The sequence below is a fragment of the Macrotis lagotis genome, chromosome 3, assembly GCF_037893015.1.
Source record: "Macrotis lagotis isolate mMagLag1 chromosome 3, bilby.v1.9.chrom.fasta, whole genome shotgun sequence".
NCBI lineage: Eukaryota > Metazoa > Chordata > Mammalia > Peramelemorphia > Peramelidae > Macrotis > Macrotis lagotis.
This window is the reverse complement of record NC_133660.1, coordinates 39,362,474-39,379,840: the sequence shown is the minus strand read 5'-3', so window position 1 is coordinate 39,379,840 and position 17,367 is coordinate 39,362,474. Positions and strand designations below refer to the sequence as shown.

At 38.3% G+C, this 17,367-nt stretch overlaps 1 protein-coding gene across 5 annotated transcripts in view; it reads right to left on the bottom strand.

Annotated features, from left to right (window-relative positions):
- Positions 1–17,367, bottom strand: part of SHROOM3 (shroom family member 3) — a 247,547-nt gene that overhangs the window by 70,420 nt on the left and 159,760 nt on the right. For all 5 annotated transcript variants that reach the window (XM_074228540.1, XM_074228541.1, XM_074228542.1 and 2 more), the window contains one exon: positions 5,476–5,595. In XM_074228540.1, the coding sequence (XP_074084641.1) occupies positions 5,476–5,595 (120 nt within the window). The remainder of the gene's footprint in view (positions 1–5,475; positions 5,596–17,367) is intronic.

Here is a 17,367-nt window from a genome sequence, read left to right as displayed (position 1 = left end):
ACCATTGCTTTGGGGGAATAAGACTCCTGACTCCAGGGCCGGTGCTTTATCCACTACGCCACCTAGCTGCTCCGCGTTGATATGCTTTTAATGAGTACCTACTAGGTGTCAGCACTGAAAAATATAAAAATGGCAAAAGACAGTCCCTGCCCTCAAGGAGATTACAGTCTAATTACTAGATTCTAATGAGAAGGACTTCCAGAGGTGATCAGTTGAAGGGTGGGAAGAGGAGTTATATCCTACCTTTCTGACAATAAACAATCACTTTCTCCCAAGTTCATTATCAAGATTCCAAATCCTCTGTGGAACACCCTCCCATGGCTCTGTAAACTCAACCACCCCGCCATTTCAAAATTAGTCTTTCTGAGTTGCTGTACACTAACCAAGCACCTGTGTTTCTCTGTAGGTAAAATTCTCTCTCAGACCCCAGTGTGCCTAGGCTACAAGAAAACCTCATGGCATGAACCGTCAGAGGTCTTTGAGGCTGGTAAAAATTTCCCCCATCTTTTAATTTTTTAATGAGTGAGGACAGAATGAATTACAATATGCATCGAAGATCTCTCATTATATTTTATTTCCTCAACAATCCATTCCTCTTTTGAATTTCTGTTGAGTATACCACCTTCAATTTCTAGGTTCACAACCTCAACATCAATGGCCCTAGAGTCAGGAGAGCCTGAGTTTAAATCCAACCTCAGATACTTACTAACTGTGGGACCCTGGATAAGTCACCCTGATTGCCTCCCAATAAACCCCCACAAAAACTTTGATGCTGCTCTAGTCTTCTCTCTGTCCCTCACAGCCAATAGTCGTTTTGTTTCTATCTCTACAATAACTCCTACAGCTCTCTTTTCTGTCTTCTTACATGGCCAGGGTCCTCATCCAGGTCCTTATTATCTTTCACTTGAACTAATTAATCTGCCTCTTCTCTCCCCACTATGATTCATTCTATATACAACTGTCAAATTAATATTTCTTAACCACAAGTCAATTCCCTACTCAATAGACTCCAGTGGGTCCCTACTGACAACAGGATCAAAAATTCTTTTGGATTTATCTCATTCTTTTTTTTAACATCTATTTTAATATAATTTTTAAATGTACATTCTTATTAGCATAGTAGTTTTGTTTCCCACCCTTCATGGCCCCTTTTGGAGTTTTTTCCTTGGCAACAATACTAAAATGGTTTGCCATTTCCTTCCCCAATCCATTTACCCTAAGGTAACCAGGGTTAAGTGACTCACCCAGGATTGGCCAGCTAGGAGGCACTCCATCCATTGGCCCCCAGTACTTGTATATAATTTGTAAATAAAAATGCATGAAATGTACATGCTAAAAAATGTTTTGCTAGTTGAAACACATGATTAAAAAAGTTTGGAGGTAATGAATAAATAGGATGTTAAAGTTCGAAGGGCCTTTGAGAGATTAAATAATCAAATAAATATTCAAATAATAATAATAATAATCTCAAATATTCCTCATTATATATAAGCTAAGTGAGATCTGCAGAGTTGAAAAGATGTGCCCACAGAGGAATAAGAAGTTAGGGATAGTTAAGTCTTATGATCACATTTGTGCCAGACACCAAATATCAATATTGCCGGTGTTGCTAAAGAAAAAGCCTGGCACACCCCTTCTTTGGGGCTCTGCATTCTGGTGATGGCCTATCCCATATTAAGAGAAGCATGCTTGGGGGTGGAATATATGAAGTGGGTAGTAAATGGGGTCAGTGGGATGAGTAAGATTGGCAGGATAATGTAGAGGAAGAATGAGTGGGTGGGCTACCAAGCCAAGCTACTTTGGAGAACTCAGTGGTCCTTCCTTTCCTGAAACACAGTTTTTCTTGCTCTCACAAAGAATGAAGAAAGGAAAAGAGTAGGAGAGGGAAAGAATTTGGAACTGAAAATAAAATAGAATCTAGCCTGGAGGGAAGGAAGTCAAAAGCATTACCTTATCACTTATTGTTTTTTTTTGATTATTGTTTTTTTTTTTGTTTTTTTCTGCCTGATGACACTGTTGGAGGAGCAGAGTGGCATCTTATTTTAATCTTGCATTTTTAAAAAATGTAATTTTTTTATTTGTAAAGAGTTAAGTGGTTTTCAATTGGATTTTACTGCCCTTATTGCACTTAGGCTTGGCCTAAAACAAGCACTTTGGACCACTTACTCATTTGCACTTCCCTTTAGAGAAGGAAGGATTAGTGGATTCACTAATTTTCAGTGTGGAAGTCCAAGATTCTCTCACACTAAATGGAACTGGAAACTCATTTCCCTTCTTTCAACCTTGGTCCTTTCATTCAACTTTCAAAATTCTGGTAATGGTACCAGAACTTTCTTAGACACTTGTGGGCAAAATTTTCATCTTCCCACTTGACCTCTACATGTGACAATTTTCTAATTTATTTTTATTCTTAGCTTTGTCTCTCCTACCCTAATTCTCTCTTTTTAAAAATGTTATATTATTTTTAAAATTCCATCTTATTTTTTATTGATAGCTTGGTTTTTATACTAACCTTATCTCTGAATATCTAATCTCCCCATTACAACAATCCTTCATAGTAAAATTAAAAGCCAGCCACCATAACAGCTCTGAGAACATACTGGTATTCCATAACCATCATCTCCAACACAAGTCTTCTCTGAGTCAGGTTTGATTATTCTAATCACATCACATTTAGACTTTTTAATCTTTTTTGTTTTAGTTCCAGAATCATTGTGTATCGTTTTACTGGTTCTGCTACTTAATTTTGCAATAATCATAGGAGAAATCATCAGATCAATGATCCAGAAGGATCAAAGGTAACCTATGGAACAAGATCAGTGGCAGGAGCAGAACCCATCTCATTTCATTCTATTTGTATACACTATTTGTTTAACAACTCAGTTGTTGTGCCATCTGCTAGGTTTCCAATTTTCTACAATGAAAAGTCCTGTCATGGACCTTATCTTAAAAAAGACCATTGCATCCAGGGTCATCTCCAGTCATCCTGATTCTTATCTGGTCACTGGACCCAAATTTGGGGCTCTAGCAGTGAGTGATATTGTTAACTTTGCATAGTACCCCCTCACTTAAATCCAATTCACTTGTACTTCATGGCATTACCTCCCTGACTCAACAACAATGAGAAGTTCTGAATCAAATGCCTAACAATATGATGTGAATCTCCCCCCCCCTTAAAAAAGGGTATAACTCGACCCCAGTATAGTTGGATCAATTTCCAGTTCAACCATCATTTGAGTGCCTTTATTTCCACAACCCCTCCATCAACAACAATCCATTTTACACATCTTAGCCAGAGAAATCTTTTACTAAGGAGCAAAAGAGTTCTTTAGTAGCTCTTTACTGCTGAACAAATAAAGTCCAAACTGGAATCTTGTCAATTTTGCCTTATCTCTATTCACTTCATTTCTCCTTTGGACTATTCCAATAATCTTCTCATTAGTCTCCCTACCTGATGTCTCTTACCATTCTCTTTCTCCTACTACCCAGCTGATAAAGCAATTTTCCAAAAGAAACATCAAGACCTTTCCTTTATTCAAGAATCAACTCCAATGCCTACCTATTACCTTGGATTCAAATATAAACTCTACTCTTTGGTATTTAAATCCCATCAACACTTTCTAAGCTTCTTACACTTTGCACCCTAGGATCACCTACACTGGTCTTCTTGGTCCTCCCACATAATTCTCCATCTTGATTCCTTTGAAACTTAGTTCTAATCCAACTTTCTGCAAGATACTTCAGCAGTGCCCTCCTCCCCCATTCTTCCATCCAAGATTCCATTTTCCTTTACATCTCAGCTTATCTTCTGTGGATCCCTACAATGCTAGTGTCTTCCCTCAGATTATCTCCAATTAACCCTGTCTATCATGAATGTACCTTATTGTTTCCATGTTTAGCTCCCCCCCCCAATAGAATTCGAGCTTGTTCTGATCCTGTACCCTTGGAGCTAACATGGAGCCTTGTCCAAAACAAAGATTCCCTTCCCCTGCATATATTGACTTATCTCGCCTACAAATTGTCAACTACATGTATTAGGTATCTCCTCAGTCTCCAACGTACCAATGTTTAACAAAATTAGAGCAAGGACATGGAAACTTCTTCCATCTCTTTGAAATACTCATTAAAGTTTCTGTTTGTTTTTTTTAATTGGGAGGTACAAATAGGAAGTACCTGTAACTTTCTGTTTACACTCTTAAATATATGAAAATGAATGCTCAGGTCTGGCATTTAAGACTATTTTCAAGTCACAAATAACAGCTTATGACACAGCAAAATAGGTCAACTGACTCATCTCGGTGACTGACCTGAATTGCCACACTTCTAATTCACTCACAAGATCAATTGTTAAGATAATTTACAGTAACTACACTGGGTTACATGGTCCTGTGGCTGGGATTGATGGTGATCTTTGGGATCTAGAAAATTCTAGAATAGATCATTTCAATTCAATGAGAGAAATCAAATGATCTTTTTCTAAACTGAGGAGTGTTAACTAAATGATCTTGAGGTGTTCTTGAGGTGTTCTCAATGTTCTCATGGTGTTCTTGATCTGGAATCTATGAGCTTTTTATTTTTTAAAAACTATTTTGGAGCATCAACCCTGGAATCAGGAGGACCTGAGTTCAAATCTGATCTCAGACACTTACTAGGTGTGTGGCACTGTTCTCAGACACTTACTAGCTGTGTGGAAAAGTCACTTAATCCTGATTGCCTCAAAAATAAAACTAACTAAAAATATTTTGGGAACTATATTTCCATACAAACTGGTTTTCTTTGTAATCCTATGTATTTTATTTCATGCACTTAGCAACATTATTCTAGAAAGGGCTCTATTGGCTTCAGCAGGTGCCAAAGGGTTCCATGACCCCAAGGACTGAGCTGTATTTTTGTTCCAAGATCCCTTTTAATGCTAATATGTTGTAATTCTAAGTATTCATTGAATATCTTTTTTTCTTAGAGACCCTAAACCAAGAGATGATCAGAAAATAAAATATCTTTGTTACCTTGGGCATCCTTTTCCCCTAGCACAAGTATCCATCAGAAACCCTAAAATTCTAATTTTTTTGCATTGAACACTTGGATACTGAATGATCTATATCATATTTGTTTCTATATGTATATGGATGAGGGGGATCTCTATGTCTCTTTACTTCCTAGTCAGCTACCTCCTTTTACAGAAAATGAAACTGAGTTCCAGAGAGGTTAAGCAACCTAATAAATTGAATTGGTGAGTTCACCATTAGTCTGAGAGCTCCTTGAGAACAGAGACTAATTTCTTTGTAAACCTTAATGCTTAACTTGTTGAATTGATTTGTTGGATGTTGACTTTCTTATATTTTCAGAATTTTGTACTCCTTATTCTAATGCCATTATTTTGACCTGATTCCCTGTTAATCTTCTCTACCAATGAGTTGATGGTATACCTGAGGTATATCCTGAGGTATATCAATAATATCTCTTTGGGTTTCTTACCTGTTCCTCAAAATTGATTGAACTTCTCCATTTGATCTTATCCTGTGCTCAGAGTCAGAGGTGAAAGACTCAGGGCTGCAAGGGGGAGAAACTTCAGGCTTCTGGTCTGCATCAGCATTCCTGGAAAAAGGAGAAAGACAAGAGGCTATCTAAGTGTGGAGAATAGGATCCAGAAACCAGAGCTCAAGGAGTGAATGTTTGTTTTAAGCATATTACTGAAATTTGTTAAATGCTGTACAGAAGAAAAAGTTATTGCTTTTGAAACTATGCTCAGCCCCTTACTCCCAGGTTCCCAAATCACTAAACTGGGTATCCTTTGAAGAAGCAATAGTATTTCTATACTCCCAAAAAGATCAGAGAAAGAGTAAAAAGATCCACAAGTACAAAAACATTTCAGCAGCTCTTTCTGAATTAGAAAACAAGGAGGACATCCATCCATTCAGAAATGGCCCAAATAGAATAAGTGAATGTGAAAGAATGGAATTGTGCTATAAGGAGTGAAGGGGATAGTTTCAGAAATAATTGGGAAGATAAGAATGAACTGATGCAGTGAACAGAATTATAACAATTTATAAAATAGCCAAAAGAACTTTCAAAGACAAGAATTCTGACCAATGCAATGACCAGCCACAAGAGAACCAGTGATAACAAACTACCCCGACAGAGAAGTGACTGACACAAATTACAGATTTTTTCCATCCTACGTCAATATTACTGCTTTATTCCTACCACATGATTCTCTATCTCGATTCCTTTGAAACTTAGTTCTAATCCAACTCTCTGCAAGATGCCATTAGTGATCAAGTAACTTTCATTTTGCTATTATCAATGCAAAGTTTTTTTAATTTGTATAGAGTTCATTATCTAAGTTTTATGTAATCTTCATTCTCCTATATATAATTTTGTGTACTATGAAATATAGCCAAAATTTAAGCTTTGAACCTGAAATAGATTTTTTCCGTCATTTTCATTTCTCCAAACATTGCTGATCAAGAGGATTTGTTTTGAATAAGTATATTAGTTAAATTGTGTGTGTGCATGTGTGTGCACGAGTTTGTGTACGTGTGTGTGTGTGTGTGTGTGTGTGTGTGTGTGTTACAAGGTCTTTTTTCCCCTTCTTGGGGATAGGAGGGAGAGGAGAACTAGGGAGAGAGTAGTTCGGAAAAAAGAAGATCAAAAGAAAAATCATCCCTGAAACTTTTAAAAATGCTCAGGAGGGGTGGTGGCTAGGTGGCACAGTGGATAGAGCACCGGCCCTGGAGTCAGGAATACCTGAGTTCAAATCCACCCTCAGACACTTAATAATTACCTAGCTATGTGGCCTTGGGCAAGCCACTTAACCCCAATTGTCTTGCAGAATCCTAAAAAAAAAAATGCTCAGGAGAGAATAGAAGGAAGTTCAGAAAGGACCAATGACCAACAGTAGAGGTTACATATGTAATCCTCTTTTCTGCTTTACTACATATATGGAAATATCTGTTTTATTTTTTAAAGTTCAGAATATTTTAAAAAATACTTAAAATTTATTCTATGTTCTAAAAAGAAAATAATCATTAGTGGTCTCACCCCTCCCCCAATTTTCTGTTCTACTTTCCATATAGAAACCTTTTTTTATATTTGTCATCTTCAGAATTTTTTTAAAACCATTAACAATAAACATGAATTATTCCTTTTTCTACTCCATATTCTTGGAGAAAAGTGTAGTGGTAGCATGTTTTTCCCTCCAAAGAACAAACCAAAACTCCCTGACCCAGAAGAAAATATTATTCTGAGAGAGTGGTCCTGTGATTTAACATCTATAAAAACAAGTTCCCCTAACCCACACAACTAGACCTGATACTATTAGACATTTTATCATTAACAGACAAGTCTGAGTCTGTTACACCAGACTATGTTCTATCTTTACTATTTAATATTTATAAACCAGCTCTGCTTTTCTTTTTACTCCCTCATTCTCCTTTTTTTATCCACTTTTCTCCTTTCTCTTTCCTTCTTTTTTGTCCCTTCCTTTGTTCCTTCTCCTTCACCTCACTTCTCCCCTAAAATTGATCCTCCCTTACTTGATTCCCTTTCTTTCTCCCCTCCTCCTTGTACCATCATTCCTGTCGGTTCTACCCAAGGAAAGCTAAGGCCCAGAGGCATGGGGTGACAGGCCCTTGTTCTCTTCAATAGGGCTGCAGCCCAGATATCCCTGCCAATTTCTGAGGTTGAGCTACTTCAGATTGTTCAGATTCCAGTGCTGGAGGAGACAAGCCTTCTTTGTATCTATTTAACTCAACCCTTCCACCATTCTGGCAACATCATTCCATCGTGCCTCTAACAGAACAGGCAAAAAAATCTTAAGCTTCTCATGACCAATGGGAACAAATGCATTTTCATCTACTTTATATGGAGTTCTGCAGCTCCACCCATTCCAGATGCCCTGCCCTGAATGTCATTTCATAGTCTCTTCTGATTCAGTTTTTGTCTCCATGCCTATCTTGGCCATGGACCCATTTTTTTTTTTGTCCTCAAGGACTTCTCTATGGCTCTGAGAGCTGATAAGTACCATCATATATTATGAAGATGATGAGGATGTTTGTCCTTCATTCTCAAAGAAGACCATGCCATCAGGGAGGTGATATGACAAGCACATGAAATGAGTCACTGGTCTCATTTTCTCCTCCAGGGCCATCTGGTCCAGTGGCCAGAAATGAATCGGGATGCCTGGAGATGGCCCTGGACGTCAGGCAGTCAGGGTGAAGTGACTCGCCCAAGCTCACACAGCTAGGAAGTGGCAAAGTGTCTGAGACTGGCTTTGAACTGCTGTCCTTCTGACTCCAAATCCAGTGCTCCAACCACTGAGGATGGTGGGGCAGTTCTTCATACTAATTCTTTCTCTACCTCTTCCAAACCTTTATAGGACAAGAAAATGGAAGTGAACTCTCTGAAATGCCCTGGTTGGCAGGCAGTATTCCATTTCATAGGGAGGGACGTGAAGTGTTGTTAAGGTGACAGGGAAGCCAGAAACATCCTGAGATTGCAGTAATCTGCAAAGTAGATTAGTGGGTCAGTCAAGTTCCTGCTTAGCTTTCTCTTCACTTCCCCCTTCCCCCCAATTCAACCAAATGGGTGTAAGGTTTGGGGATAAAAGGTCTGGTAACCTGAGCATTTACTTCATCTTGATTTCACTGTTTCTTGCCACCTGGTTCCAGCCCCACTGACCCTGTTTAGTAGCCAGTTCTATTATGAAGTGCCCAACGAAGACTCCAAGCCTGGAATCCCATGTTTTTGTTCAAAATGACCCTAGTTAAGTCTATTTGAATTTTCATTCATGTGTTCATTTAAGCAACAGCAAACTTTATGCACTGGAGGGAATGTACAGCAAATATTTCTTCTTATGACCACACTTTCTTTCCAGGGGGGTTCCAGAAAACTATGAAACCATTTAAAGAGGAAATGTTTCAATGGATTATTTTCTTCTGGTTTTTATTGCCCAATATTCACCTGGTTAGAATTTCTCTACTGGGATGAACTAAATTCATCCACAAATCATTTGTAGAGGAAATTGGGAGGACACAAAGAATCATTACTTGAAATATATTTACTGGTATTTTTGTAGTGTTGGTTAGTTCAAGTCTAGGATTGGAAGCGGCTAGGTTATTCAGTGGCTAGACTGCTGGATTCAGAGTTAGGAAGAACCAAGTTCAAATGCAGCCTTACATACTAGCTGTATTAACTTGGGAAAGTCACCTAACTTTTGTCTTTTGGGGGGGGGGTGTGGGAATAATAGCATCTACTTCCCAGGGTTGTTTTAAGGATTGGATGAGCTAATATTTATATAGTTCTCATATGCTTCTTCCCTTCCCCTAATTACAAAATTTCAACATAGTCATTAAAAAAATCAATCATGCCAGACTAAACAGACTTCATATTTTGACCAGGTGGATCAAGAAAATGATTATTGTCCTTGCTGCTATTGTCATCACCATTGTTTGCATAGAGCTTTCCAAATATTGATTCACTATATCCTTATAACTTGGGGAAGCAGGTTCTGTTATTATTATTCCCATTTTATAGATGAGGAAGTTGAGGCAGGCAAAGGTCAGGTAACTTAGCAAGCTTTACCAGGTTAAGTGAGACTATATTTGAATATAGGTATTCTTGATTTAATTTACTAGATTTTTATCTAAGCATTAGACAAAGTCTCTCCAACTATCCCTTCAGGAAAGATAAGAGGGCAGTGGATGGGTCAGGTGCTAATACAGTTAGATGTGGTCAGAATTGGCCAGTTCTATTGCTCAGCCATTCATTAGTCACTGTCAGTGTGGAAAAAGGTCTCACAGACTATCCCAGGCCTCAGAGCTTGCTCCAAGGCTTTATAATTTTTTATAGGATAAAGCAGAGATGAGATCTTTCAGTATAAATGGTAACCTAAAAGGTACAGCTGAAACTGGTTCCTCTAAGAATCTTCCTTGCAAAGACTTTTTAAAATATATTTTAATCGAGTTCCAGATTCTATGCCTCCTCTCCTCTCTCCTTACAAGGATTTAAAAGGGTATTAGATGAAGTTAAAATCAATAAAGTCAAGGGGGAAGACCATAAGGATCCAACAAGTCCAAGACTGTACACTAATAAAAGCAGTTTTTGTTAACAATTATGGAGCGCTTTTTTTTTTTTTTTAGGTTTTTGCAAGGCAAATGGGGTTAAGTGGCTTGCCCAAGGCCACACAGCTAGGTAATTATTAAGTGTCTGAGGCTGGATTTGAACCCAGGTAGTCCTGACTCCAGGGCCGGTGCTCTATCCACTGCACCACCTAGCCACCCCTATGGAACACTTTTTAATGTCTGCAAAGCACTTTACATAAATTACCTAAGTCTTCCAACAGTCCTGTGAGGCAGCCTTTCACAGGGGCTCTTCTCTATTAAATCCCAGTCAGAACTCAAACTTCAAGTCTAGGAATCTTTCAATTATACCATGTAATTGCTTCCTTTAAGAAGGTATCTGATCAGAATTATGTGATAGGGGCCAAACACAAACCCAATAATACACTCATATGTAACATCACTCCAACTTCTCCATTCAGACATAAGAATTTTCCCAACAAAACAATGCAATTTATTTCTGTCTTTTTTTTTTTGGCAAGGCAATGGGGTTAAGTGACTTGCCCAAGGTCATATGCTAGGTGATTATTAAGTGTCTGAGGCTGGATTTGAACTCAGGTCCTTGTGATTCCAGGGTTGGTGCTCTATCCTCTGCACCACCTAGCTTCCCCAAAATAATGTAATTTCGAAGGTACTCAGGGTCATTTCATTTTTAGTTTATCTCAAAGAGGGGAAGATTCTCAAAAGTTCCCAGATAGTGTCTTAACTAAAATAAGCAAACAAAAAATTCAACCAAGAAAATGAGAATAACTGATTAGTTTCTAATCTTTCGCTATAAAATCTTTATTAAAACAGGTCTTTGCTTATCTCTTTCATGAAAACAAAAGAAGGGAATAGATGACCTCACAATTTTTTTGAGGTAAAGAAAATATAAATAACAAAACTAATATCACACAGTTGTTTATCTTTCTCCTATTTTATGAGATTTAAGGAATGAGGAAGTCACATTATCCAGCTGGGATCTATTAGAACTTCCCTACTGAATTAGTAACCACTTTTGTTGGTAATCTTTTGTTTTTCTGTTAAGCTTTCAGGGAACTTCTGAAAACTCCCCTGGTTCTTCTCACTGGAGTCCATTAGATTTTATTTCACCCAGTAGCTGCAGCTAATGTTAGATCTTCTGAATTTTAGTAGTTAATTTTTTTTAAATTAGTAGATGTTTCTGTTTATTATGCCAGCTTCTAAACAGGGCGGAGGAAAGAAAAGAAAAAGTTCTAAGGTGCTATATTATAATGCATTCATATTTAATTTAATCCCCCAGCCTGCATTTAAAAGGTCAGCCCAGATTCCTTAAATGCCTGGCTGATTTCTCCACTTCTAAAATATTTTCGACTTTGCCCATTACAAATAAATAACTTTATTGTTTTGTTTAAATAAGCTTATTTAAAAGGGTGAACTTCTTGGGGGGAGGGTAAATTAGTCAATATACATTAAGCACCTACTATTATATAGGAATTTTGCTAAGTGATATTTGTTCTGTTTTGGGTTTTTTTTTTGGTTTTTGCGAGGCAATGGGTTTAGTGACTTGTCCAAGGTCACACAGTTAGGTGTATTAAGTGTCTGAGGCTAAATTTGAACTCAGGTTCTTCATTTTTGAAGGAGTCCATAACATCAGGGATACCATGACTAGCAAGTGAATTGACTTTGAGTGAGGGGATGCTGTGCTAAGTCACCAGCCTCATTTACTCCTCCAGAGCCATCTGGGTCCAGTGGTCAGGTATGAATCAGGACAACTGGAGATGGTCCTGTAGGAGGCAATCAGGGTTGAGTGACTTGCTCAAGTCACACAACTAGTAAGTGTCAGAGGTTGGATTTGATCTCAGGTCCTCCAGACTTCAGGGTTGATGCTCTTTCTATTGCACTACCTAGTTCTTTGCTAAGTATTGTATGGATGTAAGAAGCAAGACAAGATACTCCCTGCCTTCAAGGAACTGGCAATCTAATTTGGGAGATAACATGCAGCAAATATGGACAAATAAGCTACATACAGAATAAATTGGAAATAATCAAGTAATTAACAGAAGGAAGGCATGAGAATCAAGAGGGATTGGGAAAGGCTTTTTGTAGAATATGGGGATTTAGCTGGGACTTAGAAGCCAGAAAGAGGAAATAAGGAGGAAAAGATGGGAGCCTTGTTCTTGCAAGAGAACAAGAAGGTCCATGTCAATGGATCCAAGAGTATGGGGTAGGAGGGCTTAAAATGTAAGAAGACCAGAAAGGCATCTGAATATCAGATTTTTTATTTGATCCTGGAGAGTAGGGAACTAGTGTAGTAAGGGGAAAGGGAGTAACATAAGGACCTGAACTTTAGGAAAATCACTTTGGTGACTGAAAATGGGGGATGGATTGGAGTGGTGAGGCAGATGGACCTACCAGCAGCTACTATAATAGTCCAGGTGTGAGGTGTTGAGGGCCTGCACCATAATGATGGCTGTGTCAGAGAAGAGATAGAGGTATTCAAAAAATGTTGCAAAGGTGAACTAGACAGGTCTTAGTAGTATATTGGATATGAAGAGAGGGGGATGAGAGATAGAGAGGAATCCAGGATGACTCCTAGGTTGTGAGATTGGGAGTAATGACTGAAATACCAGAAGAAGAATGAATACTAAAGTAAATATACTAAATAAATACTAAATAAAACTACTACAAATACATAGAAGAAAACAAGAGTTCAGAATTGGACACTAACAAGATGATTTTTGATGCTGTTTTTAATTTTAATATACAAAGAAAAAAGTCTAATAGTAGAGTTGGAAGGGATCTTGGAAATCACTGGGTTCAACCCCTTCATTTTACAAATGAAGAAACTGAGGGCCAGGGAAGTTATGTGACTTGATCCAAAATGGTTTCCTCCATGTCCCTGAGCCTCTCAATTGATATTTAATCTTTTTTTTTGTTCTGTATCCAATGAAAGGATCATATATATTGATTAATAGGGGCATAGAGTGCTGGGTCTTAGGTCAGGAAGACATGATTTCAAGCCAAGTTTCAGGCACTTACTAGATACTGACCTGGGCAAGTCATTTCACCCTTTTTGCCTCAATTTCTCATCTGCAAAATGAACTGGTGAAGGAAATGGCAAGTCATTCTAGTGTCTATGCCAAGAAAAGCCCAAAAGGGGCCATGAAGAGCCAGATATGACTGAAAAATGGACTTAGAAAAAACAATTTAATAAAGAAGATAAATTAAAACACACACACACACACACACATACACATATACACACACCTGTAAATGTATAATCATACCACATAAAAATGGCTTGAAGCCTAAATACTCCTTTATGGTCTGTGGGTTGCTTTAGGTTTAATTTAATCAGTGAAACCAAGTAGGATTTCTGCTGCCTGTTACCAATCATGTCAGTTCAAAAAGAAAATCTAAAAATCTCCTTGTGAGGATTATAAAGGAGTTGATTGATGGTCTGTGTGGGAATAAAGCCCTTAACTCGGGACTCAAGGGGTAGGGTTAGTTAGGCCGGGCAGGGGTGATGACTGGGGCTCTTGCCCCAAAGGGAGAAGATCAAGCTTGGTGGGGGAAGGTAGGAGGCTGATGAAAGGGTTTACAAAAGGCTTTGGGAAAGAGAACAGGAATTTGCAGTGGGAGGCTGTCAGATTCTTCTACAGGGCCAAGTCTGGGCAGTGACTTCATCCCGGAAGACAGATGGCTGGCATAGCATGTAGGAGCTGCTTATGTGCAAGGCAGAGGAAGGGGAGGCTGTGTTTTGTTCCTCTGGTCAGTCCTAAGGTAGAAATTGTAGGTAATGGCTGGAGAGACAAGACAGATTGGACTCACTAGAAATGTGGATAATCTGATGTGCCACCCCCCCCCCCAACAGCAGCCCAACATGCTATATTTATGAATTCTGCCTCTGAACCTATCCTTCTAATTTTCAAACTCCAGATCTTAGAATATGATGTTAAAAATACCCTGTTATAAAAATATTTAGAGCAGCTCTTTTTGAGATGGCAACGACTTTGAAAATTCAAGGGAATGTCCATTAATAGGCAAATGACTGAACCAATTATAGTAATGAATGTCATGGGATATTATTATTCTGTAAGAAATCATGAGCAGAGGTGGCTAGGTGGCACAGTGGATAGAGCATCAACCCTGGAGTCAGGAGTAGCTGAGTTCAAATCTGGCCTCAGACACTTAATAATCACCTAGCTGTGTGACCCTGGGCAAGTCACTTAACCCCATTGCCTTAAATAAATAAAATTAAAAAAAAAAAGAAATCACGAGCAGGTGGATTTCAGAAAAACCTGAAAATCTTTAGTGAATTGATGCTGAGTGAAGTGAGCAGAACCAGGAGAATATTGTTCACCTAAACAACAATATTGTGTGATGGTAAACTATGATAGTCAGTTCCTCTCTACAATACAATGATCAAAGACATTTCTAAAAGACTTGTAATGAAAAATGAAGAGAAAGAGCTATGGAATCTCAATGCAGATCAAAACATACTATTTTCAAAACTTTTAAAATGGTTTTCTACTTTTTCCTTCTCCGAGTCTCCCTCCCTTTATTCTGATTCTTCTTTTACAGCATGACTAATATGGAAATATGTATAAGGGCAATTGTACATTGTATGACCTATATCAGATTATTTGCTATCCCTAGGGAGGGGGGAGGGAAGGATAGGAGAGAGGAAACCTTACAAAAATAAATGCTGAAAATGATCTTTAAATATAATTGAAAAAATAACCAAAAATTAAAATAAAAAATATTGTTATAATAATTAGCTCATTTTGGGATTAAGAATTGAAGGTACACTTAGGGATCCATGGAGTTTCCTCTTCTATTCTTCAGGTAGTTTCTACTTAATAAAAAGTTAGGAATATCATTGCTTTTGTGCATAGAAAATTTCTAATATTTAGACAAAGGCTTGATTCTTATTCTTAATTTTCATTTATTTACCTCTTATTAACTCCTAGTCACTATAATTATAGGGGAAAATCGGGGTATGGGAAATGCTTGAGTAAAGAATAGCAGAATATTTATATGTCTTGGAGACAGTCAGACACTAAGGAGGAAAGTCCAGAAAAGAGCAACCTATTCTTGGACTTCTCATAATTCTTGAGTAGTTACACTGAGTTGGAGCGATAGAACTCTGGGCTTAGAGTCAGAAGACTTAAATTCAAATTTGACTTTAGACATTTACTTGCTGTTTGACCTTGGGCAAGTCATTTCACCTGTTTGCCTCAATTTCCTCAACTACAAAATGGGGATAATAATAGTCCAAATCTCAAAGGTTGTTGCGAAGCTCAAATGAGATCATATATGTAAAGTGATTAGTACAGTGTCTAGCACATAGTAGGCCCCATATCAACATTTATTCCCTTCCATTCCTGAGTCCCAGTTTTTTGCTCTAAGGGGATGATAGAATCAATGGAATCTTCTTCTTTCCCTTCTCTGTTACAACTCAGTTCTTTCTCTTTCTCCTTTTTCTCATTTGTCCCTGGGCTGCCAATTCGTTTCCGCTGTCCCAGATGTCCCATTCTTTTCTCTCAGCAATCAGACCTGGGAAATCTCTCCAGGGTTGAGAATCAGCTCCTCCCTCCTTCTTTATATAAGCTCCTTAGGCCATAACCAGGAGCCTCCCCCAGGCTGAAGACACTTCTGCTAGCTCTGGATTGAAATGTCTTTGATGGACTTAGTGAAAACAGATAAATTCTCACCTGATAAATCTACCTTCTGGACTCTAATTTAAATGGGAGGTAGGGGGTGGGGTGGGATGATTTTATTGACCTATTCAATCAACTTTTGTCCTTATACTCTTCTTTCAAATTCCTACAATTTAAATATAGGAAAAATGACAAATTATAGTATTTAGACATTTTAGCCAGTATGTTAAAATGCTCCAAAATGAGTAATAACAACAATAACAAAGCTAGAAGGCACCTTTGAGGTTAGGTCAAATCCTTAATTTTAAACTGGAGGAAAGTGAAGTGCAAAGTCACAGATAGTAAAATTTCCTCAGTAAAGAAATCCAATAGTAATTCTTCTATGCATTAAGTTATGTCCAAGACACACTTACTTACTACTTAGCAGTGGGCTAAGAAAACACATAGCCCTAATGTAGGAATATTTAGGCCGTAACATTTCTTTCTTCTTCCTTCACTGACCAAGGCTGGTTAGACACAATGGGCAGAAAAAGCCACCAATAGAGATGCCCTATAAATCTGTGAGCCCTGAGGATCAGGGACTGTCATCTGCCCCTTATGTCCCTAACACTTAGCACAATGATGATGATGATGATGATGATGTCTATTCTTCATTCTGGAAGAAGACCATGACAACAGGGAAGTGATGCAATGAAAAACCCATGAATTAGATTTGAATGAGGGGGTATTGTGCTAAGTCACTAGTCTCACTGTCTCTTCCTAAGTCATTCAGTGGATGGATATGGATCAAGACAAATGGAGTTGGCCCTGAATATGAGACAATAAAGATTAAGGTGACTAGCCCAAAGTCATACAGCTATTCAGTGTCTGAGGTTGGATCTGAACTCAGGTCCTTCTGACTCCAGGGCTGTTGCTCTATCCACTGTGCCACCTAGTACTTAGGCATGAGGATAATCACTTAATAAATGACTACTGATTGGCTGGTTTCTCTTGCTAACTATCTAGGATGTCTGAGTCTTATCTCCTCCAGCTTCTCAGATTCTATCTCACTCTTCTTCCATTTTCCGCTCTCCCCACAATTCCTTTCTCAGCATCAATTCCCTGAAGTCAATGTCTTTTTCAAGAATGATGGACCCCGGGGTGGCTAGGTGGTATAGTGGATAAAGCACCGGCCCTGGAGTCAGGAGTACCTGGGTTCAAATCCAGTCTCAGACACTTAATAATTACCTAGCTGTGTGGCCTTGGGCCACTTAACCCTGTTTGCCTTGCAAAAACCTAAAAAAAAATATGAAGGACCCCATCATTATCATCATAACACTGTGGTAACCTGGACCTTCAGGTTTTCTCTCAGTTTGCCAATGGTAATAGTCAAGGCCCCTTCAGACCTGCCTTTTCCCCATATTTTCAGTCCCCAACAACATTACACATTCTTTTCTTTTCATACACTTATGGTATCTTCCTTTTTGTTTCACCCCCAGACAGAATCATAAACCTGTCTAAAATCCTTAATCTGTGCAGAGAAAAGGGGATGGAAGAAACCAGAGGATACCTGGAAACAGAAAAAATCTTAAAACATCTGTCCAAATGTTAGGTATTTTCTTAGTTGGAGGTTCTGCAGAATTGTG